At 32.4% G+C, this 18034-nt stretch overlaps 1 protein-coding gene across 2 annotated transcripts in view; it reads right to left on the bottom strand.

The window, feature by feature from the left end:
* ADAMTS17 (ADAM metallopeptidase with thrombospondin type 1 motif 17) overlaps positions 1 to 18034 on the bottom strand; it is a 473015-nt gene that overhangs the window by 378853 nt on the left and 76128 nt on the right. For both annotated transcript variants that reach the window (XM_031955494.1, XM_031955493.1), the window contains exon 4: positions 7731 to 7903. In XM_031955494.1, coding sequence (XP_031811354.1) covers positions 7731 to 7903 — 173 coding nt within the window. The remainder of the gene's footprint in view (positions 1 to 7730; positions 7904 to 18034) is intronic.

The following is an 18034-nucleotide window of genomic DNA, read 5'->3' as shown; positions in this document are numbered from 1 at the left end:
ATATACTTTCTGGTGTGAATTATAGTTTTCCTTGATAGTACAATGACATGGCATTAGGCCAACTGAGGTTTTTGAACAAAACTTGTTCTTGAGATCTCTTTGACAGGTTTGATCAGTCTTTTCCCTTTGACCATCTCTTCTAAGTTTAGAACATTTCTTATAACCGATTTTCTCCAATAAGCCCAACTCTTTCCTCTGATATTGCCACTATGCTGGTGTAGGTCTGTCATGGATTCACACTAGAACTACTGCAATAGCCTGCTAGTAACCCTCAAAGCCTCAAGCCTCTCCCCACTTCAAGCTATGCAGTTGCCAAAGTGATTTTTTTAAGAATAAGTCTGACAATGTCACCTCCCTACTCAGAAAAACTCCAATGACTCCCCATCACTTCTAGGATCAAATATAAAATCCTCTGGCATTCAAGGCCCTTCATGACATCCTTTTCCTTTTTCTCTTCCCTGCTCCAGTCTTCCCACATATTACTTTTTGCCATCCATGTTTTGATCCAATGGTCCAGTGGCCTCCATCCTTCTTGTTCCTTGAACAAGACACATCATCTCCTAATTTCAGATATTATTTTTGGCTTTTCTCCATGTTTTCAATGCTTTCCCCTCTCATTTTTGTCTACTGACTTCTCTGGATCTCTTGATGTTTCAATTAAAATACTATCTTTTCCAATCATCTTTAATTCTAATGAAGTCGCTCTTTAAATTGTTTCTTATTTTGTGTATACAGCTTGTTTGTACATATTTTTTTGGCTATTGTCTCACTCTCATTAGATTCTGAGCTCTTTGAAGGCAGTGATTATCTTTTGCCACATGTTTTAATCCTTAGTGCTTAGGTCAGTGACTGGCTCATAATAGGCATTTAAAACATGTTTATTGATTAACAGTAGAGTCTTCCCTCCAACTGAACAACTGGATCATTAAGCAATATTCTGAGTACCATTGAGTATCAGGCAAATAGGTGACAAGCATTTGTTAAGCACTTATTGTGTTCTATAGTATTTGCTGTCAAATACTATAACTACAAATATAAGTAAACTTTAACAAAGTAATTCTATTTTTAAAAAAAAGGAAATAAGGTTAATTTTTTCTTATTTGGTTTTGGTGAGGCCATTATGGAGTCTACTTATTGCTTCTCTTCTCTCTAAATATTCATGAACTCTCCATGTAAATAATATATTCTAGATGTTTATTGATTTTAGTGCATTTAAATCATTTGACAGTAATTTATACATTCCACCATTGTTTGAATTTTGAAAGTCAGAACATCTGACCAGCTTCCATCATATAGAACATTTTCAATTATCCTTAATTTCTCTACATAAGTGACCAGTAGAGTTTTTAAAATTACAAGTTTCTAAAAAGGTATTTAGCCTGTGGGCTCAGAGACATGAAATAGATAAGTACTCTCATGTATTCTGACCTATCTTGGACTCCAATTTCTTTTTCACCATGTTTATCATATACTTACTAGTATGCATGAGATTTTCCTTGATAGAAAAGAATAAAGTAGGACATGGACTCATATATTATATGTTATAGTGGAATGGCATATGGTGCAGCTAAGGTTTTTTTTTAATTAAAGCTTTTTATCTACAAAATATATGCATAGATAATTTTCAATACTTACTCTTGCAAAATCTCATGTTCCAATTTTTCTCCCTTCTTCCCTACCATCCCCTCACCTAGATAGCAAGTAATCCCATATATGTTAAACATATGCAATTCGTCTATACATATTTCCACAATTATCATGATGCACAAGAAAAATCAGATCAAAGAGGAAAAAAAAATGAGAAAGAAAACAAAAGGCAAGCAAACAACAACAAAAAAGTGAAGATAGTATATTGTGACCCTCACTCAGTCTCCACAATCCTCTCTCTGGGTGAAGATGGCTCTCTCCAAAACAAGATCATTGGAACTTGTCTGAATCACTTCATTGTTGAAAAGAGCCATGTCCATCAGAATTGATCATCATATAATCTTGCTGTTACCGTGTACAATGTTCTCTTGGTTCTACTCACTTCACATAATATCCATTCATGTAAGTCTCTTCAGGCCTCTCTGAAATCATCCTGCTAATTGTTTCTTATAGAACAATACTATTCCATAACATTCATGTATTATAACTTCTTCAGCGTTTTCCAACTGATAGGCGTCCATTCAGTTTTCCAGTCTCTTCCAACTGTAAAAAGGGCTGCTACAAACATTTTTGCAAATGTCGAACCTTTTTGCTTTATTATAATCTCGGTGGGATACAGGACCAGTGGGAGACACTGCTGAATCAAAGGGTATGCAGTTTGATAGCTCTTTGGACATAGTTCCAAATTGCTTTCTAGAATAATTGGATAGTTCACAACTCCACCAACAATGTATTAATTACTTAGTTTTTCCACATCCCTTCTAACATTCATAATTATCTTTTCCTGTCTTCTTTGCTAATCTGAGAGGAGTATAGTGGTACCTCTTAATCTGCATTTCTCTGATCAATTGTGATTTAGAGCACTTTTTCATATGACTAAAATGTTTTTAATTTTTTCATCTGAAAGTTATCTGTTCATATTCTTTGACCCTTTATCAATTAGGGAATGGCTTGTATTCTTATAAATTTGAGTGAATTCTTTATATAATTTAGAAATGAGGCCTTTATCAGAAACAAGGGATGTAAAAATCCCCCCCCCCCCAGCTTTCTGCTTCTCTTATAATCTTGGCTGAATTGCTTTTATCTGTATGAAACATTTTTTTAATTTAATATAATCAAAATGATCCATTTTGCAATTCATAATATTCTCTAATTCTTCTTTTGTTACAATTTCTTCCTTCTCTACATATCTGAGAGGTAAACTATTCTTTGTTCTTCTAATTTGCTTATGTTAGTGCTCTTTAGGTCTAAATCATGAACTCTTTTCAAACTTATCTTGCTATGGGGCTGTTTAGGTGTGGGTCAATTCCTAATTTCTGCCATGCTAATTTCCAATTTTCCCAGCAATTTTTCTCAAAGAGTGAGTTCTTATCTCAGAAGCTGGGATCTTTGAGTTTATCAAATATTAGATTACTATAGTCATTGCTATTGTGTCTTCTGAACTTAACCTAGTTCATCGATCAACTACTCTATTTCTTAGCCAGTACCAAATGGTTTTGATGACCACTGCTTTATGATATAGTTTTAGGGCTGATACAGCTAGGCCACCTTCATTTGCATTTTTCATTAATTCCCTTGAAATTCTTGTTCTTTTGTTCTTCCATTTGAACTTTGTTATTTTTCTAGCTCTCTAAAATAATTTATTTAGAGTTTGATTGGTAAGGCACAATAAATAGACTAATTTAGGTAGAATTGTCATTTTTATTATATTAGCTCAGCCTACCCATTAGTACTTAATATTTTTCCAATCAATTAGATCTGCCTTTGTTTTGTATGGAAAGAATTTTGTAATTGTGTTCATATAATTCCTGACCTTGCCTTGGCAAAGCCTCCCAAATATTTTATATTATCTACAGCTATTTTAAATGGAATTTCTCTTTGTATTTCTTGCTGCTGAATTTTGTTGGTAATATATAAAAATGCTGATGATTTATGTTTGTATTATTTTGTATCCTGCAACTTTGCTAAAGTTGTGAATTGTTTCTAGTTGTTTTTTAGTTGATTTTCTAGGATTCTCTATCTATTCAATCATATCTGCGAAGGATGATAATTTGGTTTCCTCATTACCCACTCCAATTCCTTTAATTTCTTTTTTTTTCTCTTATTGCTAAAGCTAACATTTTTAACATAATACTGGATAGTAATGGTGATAGTGGGCAATATTGTTTCACCTCTGACCTTATTGAGAAGGGTTTATTCCCTTTACATATGATGCTTGCTGATTGTTTTAAATAGATGCTACTGATTGTTTTAAGGAAAACCCCATTTGTTCCTATACTTTCTAGTGTTTTTTAATAGGAATGGGTGTTGGATTTTGTCAAATGCTTTTTCTGAATCTATTGAGATAATCATATGATTTTTATTAGTTTAGCTTTTGATATAGTCAATTATGCTAATAGTTTTCCTAATATTAAACCAGGCCTGCATTCCTGGTTATTAATATTACTTGGCCATAAAGTATAGGGGATAAATTGGTCAGCTAAGATTTTTGAATAAAACACGTTTTAAAAATAAAAATAAGAAATACAATAATTCTGATGTTTCCAATATACTAGTGTTTTAACTTTTCAGAAGGCTTATTAGTCATGAATCAGAAAATCAGATTAAATATAAAGCATCATATGTACCTAACAAAATGTTAGGCACCCAACCTTTTGTAAATAATAATAAAAATTTGCATTTTAATAACAATAATTAACACTTGTAGAGTATCAGCTACATGACAGATCCTGTGCTAAGAATTTTAAAAATATTTTCTTACTTGATCCACACAGCAACTCTAAAAGATAAGTGCTATTATTATCCTTTTTTGCAGCTAAGGAAACTGAAAAAAATTTTCAGTTAGGTGATTTGCCCAAGGTCATACAGTTAGTAAGTCTCTGAGGCTGGATTTGAACTCAGGTCTTCCTAACTTCATGCCCAGTATCATATCAATTTCATCCCCTAGCTGTATAACTGTTTCTTGAAGGCTAATAAGGTAATTTTCTCACACTAATTCTGTAAAATATACAGTTTATGTCCATTATTATTTCTGATTTACAGAGTATGGTATGCCAGTTTACCAAGTTATCTTTTAATGTTCTTTCAGTTACATCTCTGATGAAAACTGGTTTAACTTATAATGGCCCATAAAATACAATGAAAATATGGAGATAGACATAGATATAAAGTCACAGCAAAATTTATGAGTTTTAATTGATGACAATATCATAAAAAATAAAAGGAAAAGTTGATTCACTTTTAACATAATGTTGTATATACTTCTATTTCCACACAAGAGGAAAGTTTTCTTTCTTTGTTCTTACTTTCATTCTATAAATATGTAGAAAATATAGAGATTGTGCTAGAGACCATATTTACTTTGAAGTAAGATAGTTATTTATCTTAGTTTTCCACAAAATGTATTTGAAAAGGTGCTACCATTTAGTAATAAAGGCATAAAAATCCAAAGAGAAAACCATTCTTATGCCTGAAAGCACACATGAAACATTTTGTCTTTTGGATAACATTCAAGAGATCACTGCTTCATGTTTATGCTTGTTTCAAGCCAACTATGCCCTAATGATAAGATTCTTAGGCAGAGCTGGCAAGAAGATATGAATATAAACTTAAATCACTACCATTCTTACTCCTTAGTTTAAAAAATTATTTTTTAAAAATATCAAATAGCATAGTTTCCTAACATTTCCACAAAAATCCTCAAATGAAATTCTTTTGTTTCACCACATTAATGGGTAAAGTGACTCAATTTGGATTATTATAAAACTTCAATGACTACAGATTTTAAAAATTCTTACAAAAATACCATTATCAGAAAGTACATGTTTTTCATGTTTGTTAAAAATTAAGGAATAAGATAGTCTTCTTCATTTTTCCTCTAGCTTAGAAAACCCCCCCAAAACTCAGTTGTAATTTTCCATTTAATAATTTTTATTAATATATCAATCATCTGTGATTTTATATGAAAACTCCCTTCACAAGAAATAATAAATCATTTCTAATTTAGTAAATAATTACTAAGGCTGAGGCTGAGTATTTAAATAACTTGTGGGAGGATACATGAAAATGTTGGTTTTTCTTTATTCTATTAATCATCAAAAAGCATTTTATAGGTTATTGCTAAACGAGATCCCTTTAACTTTATGACAGAAATAAAGGTATTGAATCATGAATCTAAAGCATTTTTCACTGCATTTTAAGATGGATTGCATTAAAGTAAAGCCAATCTGTTGAAAGTAAATGTAAGTGTGCTTAACCAGTCTTCATACATTTATAAATTTCTCCTATTTAGTCCTCAGGAATTTATAAAATCTAAAACTTTAGAAGGAATTTTAGAAAACACTTAGACTCCATTTTATAGATGAGGAAATTGAATCAGAGTGAGATTAAGTGTCTTGCCCCCTAAAAAGCTGGTACTGTGCTGCTTGTAGACACAGATCAGCAGGGAAAATATCACCCTAGATCTTCCCCACTTCTTCCCTTCACATTAACAGTTAAATCCCTGCCCATCAAATAAGGGGAAAATGATATAAATAAATAGGATAGTCTTAATTATATGTTCTCATTGCTATTTTTCTTACCATAATAACTGTTTATCCCTTGAACCTATGCCCTGGGATAACTTTAAAAATAGAATTAAGTAAGTGCATCAAATAAATTACCCACAAATGAAAGGGTCTAGAGAATTACTACCTGCTATTAGTTATTCTTTGGTATTACATTTGTGATGAACCTTGCATTGAAATCCCATCATTATCCATACCACAGGGTTATACTTGAATTTGTAAAAATGAAGGAAAGTGTTTTTTTTTCCTTTTCTTTTGAGAAAACAGTGCTGAGCATCATTAAAGTCTGATGAGACCCTCAGAAAAAATGGTAGAATCACTTATGGCCACCATATTGTACTGCACATCATATCCAGAAAATAAGTAATTGGTTTAATCTTACACTTTGAATTACTTCTATTAAAAATAAAGAAAGCTCTCATTCTCAAAAGTGAGTGAGGCTCCACCCAAGAACTCAGTTAAAAGAACCCTGACTTCAAAGTATTGGATAATCACCCTTGATTTTAAAGAATATAAAGCTTGATATATATGACTCTGTTCAAAGAAAACTTGATATTCATGAAAATCTCATTTTACATATTATAAACTAGAAGATAATCTACATTGTATTGGGAAATAGTATGACATATTAGAAAAAAGTAGTAGGTGAAGAGTTGGGAGAAAATCAACTTTGAATTCCAAATCTGAAATTTTATAATTGTATGACATTGAACAAGTCATCCTCTTTCTGAGCTGTACTATCTTTCTCTATAAAATGAAAAGAATAATGTATGTAGTGACTTACTTCAATGAGTTGTTGCAAATCACAAAGAATTATTATCAACATTAATTATTAGTGTTAAAATTAGTTGAACAAATAACATCTATTTTCCAAATAACAAACTCACTTCAGACACTCAAACCATAATACAGTTTACTAAATTACAAATGAAGTTTACTTTTGTAGAATAATTAAAAAAAAAAAAAGGTAAGGTTGCTAAGTCAAGAGAGCTACTCAGTAGTTCCAGTTCCATCATTTTCTTGTGGTATGACCTCAAGTCAAAAACCAAGCCTAGAACCAAGGTTAAAATGACAAAGGAAATATACTGACATGAGTTCAATGCTCTAGTGAGAAATTATAGAAATCAAGAGGGCAATCTTGTAGAGGCTGTCTTTAGATAGAAAGGCTATTTGATTTCAAATTCCTTTCACATAAGATGAGATGACTGAATTCTTCTAGCTCTAAAATTTAGCTTCTAAGTTTTCTCTTTGTTAAACTGCACCTGGCTCACCAACAGATACAATAAAGATAAATTGTCCAGTAATTTTGAGTTGGTACTAATGCTGCCAAGGGCTTCCAGCATTAAGGACCATGGACTGTCCCTCTTAGAAACCTTGACTAAAAAGTGAAGATCTTTCAAAATATACTGTATCCTATGTTCCTTCTTTTAGTTTAGTAATACAATGATGACAAGAAGATAGAAAAAATTTAAGCATAAACCACTAGAACAAAGAAAATCTGAGTCTCTAAGATCATACCATGTTCATCACAGTGAGGATGAATCTCTGTGCAGCTTCAGCACCATGATATCGAACCATATCAGCATCAGCCACAACCAATGTTTCCACAGTATACTCATTGTTGAGTCTAATGGCATTCCTTCGCTCTCTCCAATCACTAGTAGTTTTGCTCTTTTTTGCTTTCTTCTTTTCTAGAAAAAAGGAAATATTTAAAAGACTTTTTCAAAATTATCAGATAAATCAGCATCTTCACAGGGATTTTTGTAATGCTAATTCCAGTGAAATTATCTTTAGAATGGTTTCTAAGCTAAAATAAAGTCTTGTGCAATCTTCAAATCAATATAGCCATGGAATAATTTGTTGTACAACTCTATATGTTCAGCTGGAAGAAAGAAGAGAAACAAATGCACATACACACACACAAAAGAAAAAGAAAAATAAGATCCAATGAACTCAACATTTAAATGGAACTAATATATGAACAGAGTCATAATCAAAGCTGTTCTAGAAAGTAGAAATTTTGTCTGCAATTTTAGAAAAACAATCTGTCTCTATCAGTGGAACAAGTGATAAAAAAGATGTGTAGATGGGGAGACAGAAGGAGTATGGGTTTGGGTGAAGAATGATCAGAAATTATTTAATAAAGAGACTATTCAATGACATTCTACTTGAAAAATATTTCTGAAAGGGTTTGCTGCTAATTTTGTCAAGAAAGTTAATAGGCTCTATAGTAGAGAATACCTATGAGGAGACATGACAACCAGACTAAAACAACTCTTTTAGAAAGGTCATAATAAGAAAATACAATATAAATGGTGAATAGGAGAAATTATAACAAAAATGCAATGAAATAATTATGCACGTGGTAATGTGAATGTCACTTAAGATGAGATTGAATTTTTTTTCTTTGAAATGAGGACTCCCTATCTTATCTAGATGAGAAATGCAGCAGCCATTTTGAGTACATTAATAATACCAGCAGAGAACACTTGATCCTTCATTTCTGACCACAGCTGGTTCATATTGCTTCAGTTAGCCCACTGAACTCTCATTGAGAAGGGCTTATCATATTAATGCTGGGTTTAGTGCAGATACCCAACTGACTTAGCTAACTGATGTTCAGAGCTTCCAACCTCCAGTGATTCACCAACCTTAGCTTCCCCAATAGCAGGCATTACAAGCTTGTTCTACCATGCCTACCTTGCTTTTTCCATAGCAGGAAGAACCATTACTGAGTTAATAAATTATCTCCACTTCACATCTGATATTAATTTCAAGTTAACTATTAATCTAGTGTATTATGTAATAATACAATCTGTATTCATGGAGACCCATAAAAATGCAGGATTATCTCTTGATGAAATTTCTTTAATTCCACATATTTGTTAGAATCTCATAATTACCTTATTTAACATTAATCAGACTTAGCATTTTCCTGGGGAAACAGATCTGGTTATGACATAAAACACAATATCAGTTAGGTTAACCCTTCCCATTACTAAAGACCTATCATTATTTTTTTTACAGGAAGAAAGTAAAAACCTAAAAATTCAAAGGAAGCTATGGCCATTTAGAATCAGCATATTTTCTGTCTTCTATGAAATCATAGTCAGCTGTGCTCTTAAATCCAGCAAAGACTGTCTTTTCTAAGAATAGGTTTCCCAAAAATCTTGAGCATTTATTAAAAAGTTGCATTTCCCATAAATCCTCTCAGTCAGAAACTCATCCATCTAAAAGAGAACTCAGCAGCTTTCTTAGACTTCACACCAATCTCTTTATCCCCAGATCTTGTATCTATCTGCACCTCTTGTCATCCATTCGTGATTCCAGCCCTACATAGTTTTCTAGCTTTGTTATGGGAACATGGCTCCTATTTTTAATCTTTTATCTCCCTGGCCTCAAAAGGGATCTACCAGTACCAATCTCCAGTTTTCCTGATCAAAATTTTAAATTAGTCACTTCCAATACTTGTGCCGCTATGCTATAGCAATTCTACTTTCTACAAAATCATTCCAAAACCTATCAGTCAAATACTGCCCAACTTCCATCCTGGCAGAAAAGTTCTGATTTATCCTCTGATCAAAACCAGTTGAAACTGTTTTACCTTAGATTTTGACATCTCACTTGCAGATCTCTGATATTATTAGGACAGCTAGTAGTATACTGGATAGAGTGACAGGATGGGGTCAGGAAGACTCTTCTTCCTGATTTTAAATCTAGATTCAAATACTTAATAACTACATGACGCTGGACAAGCCATTAAGCTTGTTTGCCTCAGTTGCCTGATCTGTGAAATGAACTGGAGAAGGAAATGGCAAACCACAACAGGACCTCTGCCAAGAAAATCTCAAATGGGGTCAGAAAGAGTCAGACAGAACTGAACAATGACTGAGCAAACAAAACAAGCTACTTATCTGTAAAATGGTCAGTGATTTGCCCAAGATAACACAATAAATATATGCCAGAGGAATGAATTGAATTCCAGTTTTCCTGACACTGATATAAACAAACTATCATTTAGCCTTTGAAATTGAAGTCAATCAATCAGCAAGCATTTATTAAGTAGTTAATATGTGGTGGGCTTTGTCCTAAGTGCTAAGGAAAAAAATGATAAAAGTGAAACAGTTAAAAAAAAAAAGAATGAAATTATAAAGTTGGGACATACAGTGGACAGAGTGCTAGATATGATCTAGCATAGATATCAGTTCAAATTTGACCTCAGACATTTATACCAGCTATATAATGCTGATCAAGTTACTTAACCTCAGCTTGTCTCATTTCAGCATCTGAAAAATAGGAAGGGTGGCTGTGAAGAAGATAAAGTATTTATAAAGTGTTTTGCAAACCTTTAAGAGTCATAATATGCAATATCATAATCATAATAAATATATTACGATAATAATTTGCAAGTGTGATTATTGCTCTTTTTTGCTTTAATAATTAGCCTGCATTGATCCAATCCTTAGCCAAAAAACAACAATAAAACAAATCCTATTTGCCACATAATTAATAAATGAGCCATAAGAAGACTGTGATGGTTTATGTTTTCTTTTTTAACTCAAAAAATTGTTTTAAGGTACCACAAAGCCACATCATCTGATCAAAAATAGCATAAGTGTGAAAAGGAAAATTTTGGCAAAATGAAGTAAATCCCCTAATAGGACTTCAGGGGCCTCACTATGTCTACCAACTAGATCAGTCACTGAAGTTCCAGATGTCAATACCTGAAGACTGCATGGAGAAGGGCACACATATAAATGAGTTTGCCACTGCCTTGGCATATGCATGCTCTCATCAATCTCCTTAACTTATCTTATTGTCAATTATTCTAATCAATTATCCTCAAGCTATGCCCATCCCACCACCCTTCCATACCATGATGACTGTTATCTAAGTTATCTATCTTAGGAGACAGGGGGTGGGGAGGAGGATGAGGAGAAGAGAGTTAGAGAGAGTTTTTCTTTTTTCCCCAAACAAAAGTATCTGACAGACTACAAGATGAATTAGCACAGTCATAAACAGCAGCAGTTTCTAAAACCTGTGACTTCATTCAACAAATAGAAATTATCAAGCAATGCATTAAGAGCTAAAGGAAGATACAAGGATAAATAAGGCAGCCTCGTACTTGAGCAACAGAGATAAAAGTCCACAAGATGCACTGATAAACATGATGATAAGAATGTGTTGACTATCTAAGGGGAGCACAAAGTGAGATAAAATTAGGGGTGCTTTTAATCTATATTTGCACATATGAATGATGAACACAGTAATATAATTCTTTAGCATAAAGAAAGCAAATCAGGCTTTCTAAACTAACCCAGATACCCTGCTTGGAGGAATTGAATCATCAAGTCTGGAAGGAATAGAAAAATTCTGCTGAATAGCAAAGATATTCTTTCCTGGCTATTTGCTGATTGGTGGATGTCTTAGTCATACAATAGAACTCTTGGGAGATTCTAACCAAGCCTGGTTTTAATAATTGGATCTTTCCATACTAGCCACTATACTGTCCAGTTGAGACACAAAACCCTGGGGAACTTAATCCTTTCATATTCAGAATTCATGTTCTAGACCCCCTTCACCCATGCTGACTAGTAGTTATCTCAACAATTCACTACAGCTTAGTTCAGATTCCAATCATGCTTGACTTCATTATCAACATTTCCACACCAGCCACCATGCCATCCTCCATTCCCGATTTCAAATTTTTAAAAATCTAATTAGGTGACCTCTGTGATTGTTCCTTGTGGAAGGTATCTCAATGTATTTCTCAATCTACTCATGCCTCTGCTCATGGACCTCAAACACCATTCTATTAAGGGTGTTGTTTCCTCATTAGAATATAAACTCCTTGAGGGAAAGGACTATTTTCTATTTATTTGTATGCTCAGTGCAGCCATGGAGGCAAGCATAATGCTTGCCACACATTAAGCACTAGATAAATTTTTTTTTTCATTCACTCATTCATAGTTTCCCTTCTAAACAACTATGTAAGACCACATGTCTAATCAGCCTCAAGTTCTACCAGTGCACAACCTGACCCTTTTGCTTGTACTCTGAGAAACAGTTAAGAATTTTCCTGATCCTGTTGTAGACTCTGCTAGCACACTCTACTCCTGTTCTAACAAACTGTATTGTGGTATTAAGGAACAGAACTTGAATAACAGAATATCTGAAATTTGGACAACACAGAATCATTGTGTATCTCCCAGAAACTGTAGAAAGAATGAAATACTATATTCTAGAAAGTAAAGAAACATAAGACAAAACTTAAAATGACATCCTCTGAAAATCTAATCATTAATAAAAAATCTGAGAGGACCTTAAAAGTGTAGCATTTAGAATGTTACTTACGAAAGAACAGATTTTTCAATTTGCAAATTCTTCAAGCTACACAGAAAGGATAATGTAATTACTAAGAAAAACACAAATAATTTAATAATTACTTCATCTCTAGAAACCAATAAAAAGAAAAATAAATAGAAACACATATTTAAATAGCATTAGAGGAATAATTTAGAAATTTCTAAAAATATTCAAGTATTAAAGAAAAAAGAAGAATTTTTAAAAATACAAAAAGTAATGGTAGAGGAAGAGGCTTGAAATATCTCTTTTTCAGATGAATCAATGTATTTTAAAACATTGAATTGAGGAATGGAAGAGTGCATAGAGGTGAGGTGAGAGGTAAAAGATGTATATTAATCAAAAAGAATAGTGTAAAAAATAAATCCAGAATATCTCAGCAAGAAAAAGATCTATAAAAAATAAGAATGAGTGAGTTCACAGGAGGAAAGGAAGAAAATTTCAACTCATTGAACAGACAAAATCCCGTGGCAAAAATATTTTCTACAATGTGAGATGAGGACTATGTTTATGCCAAAGTCAACTGGATTCAGTTGGGAGAGTAAATTCTCATATTTTCAACATAAATACATTTTATAAATCTCAGAAATCATCAAGAGTTACAAATTAGGGTTTAGTGTTTTTATTAATTTTCTTGACTAGAGGAATCAAACAGAACCAGATTAAAAAGTAATTATTAAATATTTAACAAAATAAATAACATTCAATAGAACATAAATAATATTAATATGAGTTTTTTAATGTTAATGTAGAGACTGTAGGGATCCTTATGTACAATTTAACAGACTCTGTTTTCATTTGAATTTGACACCACTAAAAGGGATGGAGAAAACATTTATAATAAAACAAAAGAAAGAGAAATCCCATTTAAAATAATTTCAAAATGTATAAAATATTTGATTATCAATCAACCAAAGCAAATGGGGCTCTTTTTTTTTTAGTTTTATGTTAGAGGCATTTTAATTTAAGTGACTTGCCCAAGGTCACATAGCCAGTAAGTGTGTAAGTGTCCTCAGTCTGAAATTGAACTCAGGTACTCCTGACTTCATAGCTGGTGCTTTATCCACTGCACCATTTAGCTGTCCTCAAATGGGACTCTCATAAATTAAATTACAACAAAAAATAACAATTAAAAAATTAAAAATAATTCAGAGTATTTGGGAAGATCTGTATTTGTGAGACACATGAAATCAATGCCAAAATAAAATATGGACAATGATTATAAATCAGGCAAATTCAGACAGCACCAAACAACATAAATGTATGCTGATCAGATACAATAAAATCATAAATACCAAATTATTTTTTAAATTTTACAAACATTTTCTGTTAACAAATAATGACAAAAGTGGAAAGGGGATATGTCAGACCAATTACTTGTTAAATGGAAGAGATATTGTTTGAGGGAAGAGACTTTATATTGGTTGTGACTGTGTTTTTTGTCAAGATCAACAAAAACAAAACTAAGGCAAAACAAAATAAGATGATAATGTTTGGAAAAGAAGCTGGACTTAACCAAATACACATTGAAAAAACCCATATTGTAGGCAAAACAATTTTAAAAGCCCTTAGGGATCAATTTTCAATGTATATCCAAGAGAAGTTACCAAAAGAATGGAAAAGATTCAAATGATTTTGTTATCAAAAAGATGAAAAAAGACATCAGTAACTACTGATACCTACTTTCATATACCTATTTTCATAGTTCTGTAAAATCTTCATGAGAATGACATGCACAAAATAACCAAAAAAAAGTTGAAGGGAACATGCAAGCTTTCCTAGACAATTTTCAATAGCAAACATTTACAATCACATATTTCACTGAGGTGCAGAATATACAAGAAGATCCCATAGCATCCATCATCTGTTGATTACACAAACAAAAAAAGTATTTGTTTCAGTAGAAAAAAATCTATCCTAAATAATGTTTACATTAAATTTAAAAGGTTTTATACATATAAAACCAATGCAGTCAAGATTAGAAGGGAAGCAGAAACCTGGGAAGTATTTTTTACATCCAGTGTTTCTGATAAGGGTTCTGATAAATGTTTCTAAAATATATAGAGAACTGACTCAAATTTATAATAACACAAGCCATTTCCTAATTGATAATTCATCAAATGATATGAATAATTTGCAGATGATAAAATTAAAGTCATTTCTAGTCATTTGAAAAATGCTCTAAATTACTGTTGATTAGAGAAATTCAAAGAAATACAACTCTGAGGTACCACTTCACCACTCCCAGACTGACTAAAATGACAAGAAAAGATAATGAGAACTATTGGAGGGGATGTGAGAAAAGTGGAAAACTAATGCATTGTTGGTGGAGTTGTGAAATGATTAACCATTCTGGAGAGCAATTTGGAGCTATGTTCAAAGGGCTTTTAAACTATGCATACCCTTTGATTCAGCAGTATCTATACTGGGTCTGTATTCCAAAAAGATCATAAAAAAGGGGAAAAAAAAGAAAAAAGCATAATGTACAAAAAAAAAGTTTGTAGCAGCCTTCTTTTGAGGACTTTTGAAATGGTAAGAAACTAGAAATTGACTGAATGCCTATCAGTTGGGGAATGACTGAATAAGTTATGGTATATGAATGTAATAGAATATTACTGTTCTCTAAGAAATGATGAGCAGATTGATTTCAGAAAAACCTAAGAAGACTTACATGAACTGATGCTAACTGAAGTGAGCAGAACCAAGATAACATTGTATGAAGCAACAACAAGATTATGTGATGATTAACACAATTATGTGATAGACTTTGATCTTTTCAATAATGAGGTGATTTAAATCAGTTCCAAGACTTGTGATGGTAAAATCATCATCATCCAAAGAGAGAACTATGGAGATTGAATGTGGATTAAAGCATAGTATTTTCACTTTCTTTTTGTTGTTATTTGCTTGCAGGGTTTTCCCCCCCCTCAGGAAAAACTTGGAACACAAGATTTTGCAAAGGTGAATGTTGAAAACTAAAGATATATGTATATATCTATGTAGTTTTCTTTCCACAAAATATTTATCAAAATTCCACAAAAAAACAGATATTAAGATTATGTAAAATTCTTTGAAGAAGAAAGTCAGAAATTAGTTTTGCTCAGTGATCCTCTGATTACCAATATCAAGCAATGTATAAAAATGAAAACTTGTTCACTAAAGGTGTTCACCCATATAGAGAATATAAAAATGAAAGAGGTGAACCTTATAGATGATGAAGTTCTATAAATATTCCTGTGGTGAATAATACTGCAGTGATGGTATCAAAGCTATATACTATATACTATAGCTCTATAAATTATATCTATAGCCACTCAAAATAGTGACTTAGCAATTCACAATAGAATTTAAAAAATTAAAACAGATGGATAAGGAATGATTATTGCCTATAATATAGCATAAAGTTAGATGGATAGCAGCCCATAGAAGGCACAGTGGCTAGAATGCAAAGGCTATAACACAGATAATTCAGGTGGTACACTAGTATCCATGAAATGTCCAAATACCTAAAGGAAGGCCTCCAGTGAAATTAGCAGATGGAAAGATTTATGGTGAGGACATAGATAGGAATCATATATGATGAGAAGATACAGAAGGGTTGTAATCAATCTACATAGGTAAAAGTTGTGCCTATACTCATGAGATCATGGATCCATCAAAATATAGAAATAACTATAAATGCATTTTCATTATAATTTATTTCCCTCTACCTCATTATCTCTAATTCAAAGACTCATGCAACAAACATTCTTACCTGCTCAATTCATATTTATCTTTAATGAATGTGTTCTTACCCAAATGCAAAATTAATCTCTCTTCCTTTCTCTTTCGCTCTCCCCAACAACTGTCCCAGTAAAGTTATGTGTATAATTTGTGCCCAAGTCGCCAACTACCATCTCTTTTAGACATTTTTCCCAGTAGCAAAAAAAAGTTGTATAATTTTTTATCTTTTCTTCTTTAAATTACATAAGCATATCCGATGAGAAATGTTTGATTGTAACATCTGTGGGTTATAAATGGTTACTTGAAAAGCAGTGAAAACCAAAACATTTAATTTGCCAAATTCAGAACATTGCAAGTTCTTCATTTTAGACTGAAGTAAAAAAAAATTTATTCAGTCCTGGAAACCTGCCAATTTAGGGAGTTACCAAAGACTAACAGCTGCAACTCCAAAACTGTAATTTGTAGTCACTCATATCTACCACATGTGGGAAAAAGGACAGACTACCTTGCCTATATAACAAAACAAACTGAAACCCAACTCCCAGGACAGATTCTAGCTTTTTCCCCAACTCCCTCTTTGAATCAAAGACTTTCTTGGTATCATTTTTACAATTAACACCAGAATGCACATTTCAAGTTTGGCAGTGACAAAGTATTGCTGATTATGTACTTTTGTTATATGAAAATTATTACTCAGTACTTTCAAATTACTGAATAATAAAAATCTCAGAGCTACAGAGAGCACTGAGCATAAACAAAGACAGAAACCAAGATGCAAACTTGATCTGTTTGCAGATATGTACCCCCACAATCCAGAAGACAAGACAGATCATTGTCAATTTTCAAAAGTCAGTATTTTAAAATTGATCTTATTTGTATTGATGCCTTGGTTCTTACCTCAACTTCAATTATGAACATTTCTCATCTTTCCCCTCCCCAGGGAACTATCTTGTATAGGAAAAATTCAGAATGAGAGGGCAGAAATTAATTCAGCAAAACAGATGAAAATATTCGCTATTTGACAATATATACAATGTTGCATGCATGCAAATCCCTATCAAAGTCAGGAAAGGAAGGAGGCACTTTTTCTCAACTCTTCTTTTGGGTTCTCTTGGGCTAAATTTTTCAACGTAATTTCTTTAAGGTGTTTTTAAAAAATGTTCACATTGTGAAAAATTTCCTGCTTCTGTTTATTTCCCATAAATTTGATTTCTATGCCTTCCTATCTTTTAAATTTTTCATATTTGTCATTTCTTACAATGCAATATTTATTGTGATTTGTTTAGTTATTTCCCCTTATCAATGAGCCTACTTTGTTTCCAGTATTATTGCTACTGTATGAAGTACTGCTATGAATATTTTGGTAAATATAGTATCTTTCTGTAACATTCTCAGCTTTATGACAAGAAGTAAATTCTCTAGGTTAAAGGACATAGTACTTTAATCACTTTTTTTGGATAATCCCAAATTGCTTTCCAGAATGGCCCAATGTTTATTACATTTATATCTTGTTAGAAAATCACACCTTTAAAATCTATTATTTGGGGACACATACAACGTACAATCTTTTTTTTTATTATTGTAGCTTTTTATTTACAAAACATATGCACCATATACACGGGTAATTTTTCAACACTGACCCTTGCAAAACCTACTGTTCCAACTTTTCCCCTTCTTTCCCCCACCCCCTCCCCAAGATGGCAGATAGTCCAATACATGTTAAATGTGTTAAAGTA

The sequence above is a fragment of the Sarcophilus harrisii genome, chromosome 2, assembly GCF_902635505.1.
Source record: "Sarcophilus harrisii chromosome 2, mSarHar1.11, whole genome shotgun sequence".
NCBI classification, from domain to species: domain Eukaryota; kingdom Metazoa; phylum Chordata; class Mammalia; order Dasyuromorphia; family Dasyuridae; genus Sarcophilus; species Sarcophilus harrisii.
The sequence above is the reverse complement of the archived record's forward strand: the minus strand, read 5'-3'. Positions and strand labels throughout refer to the sequence as shown.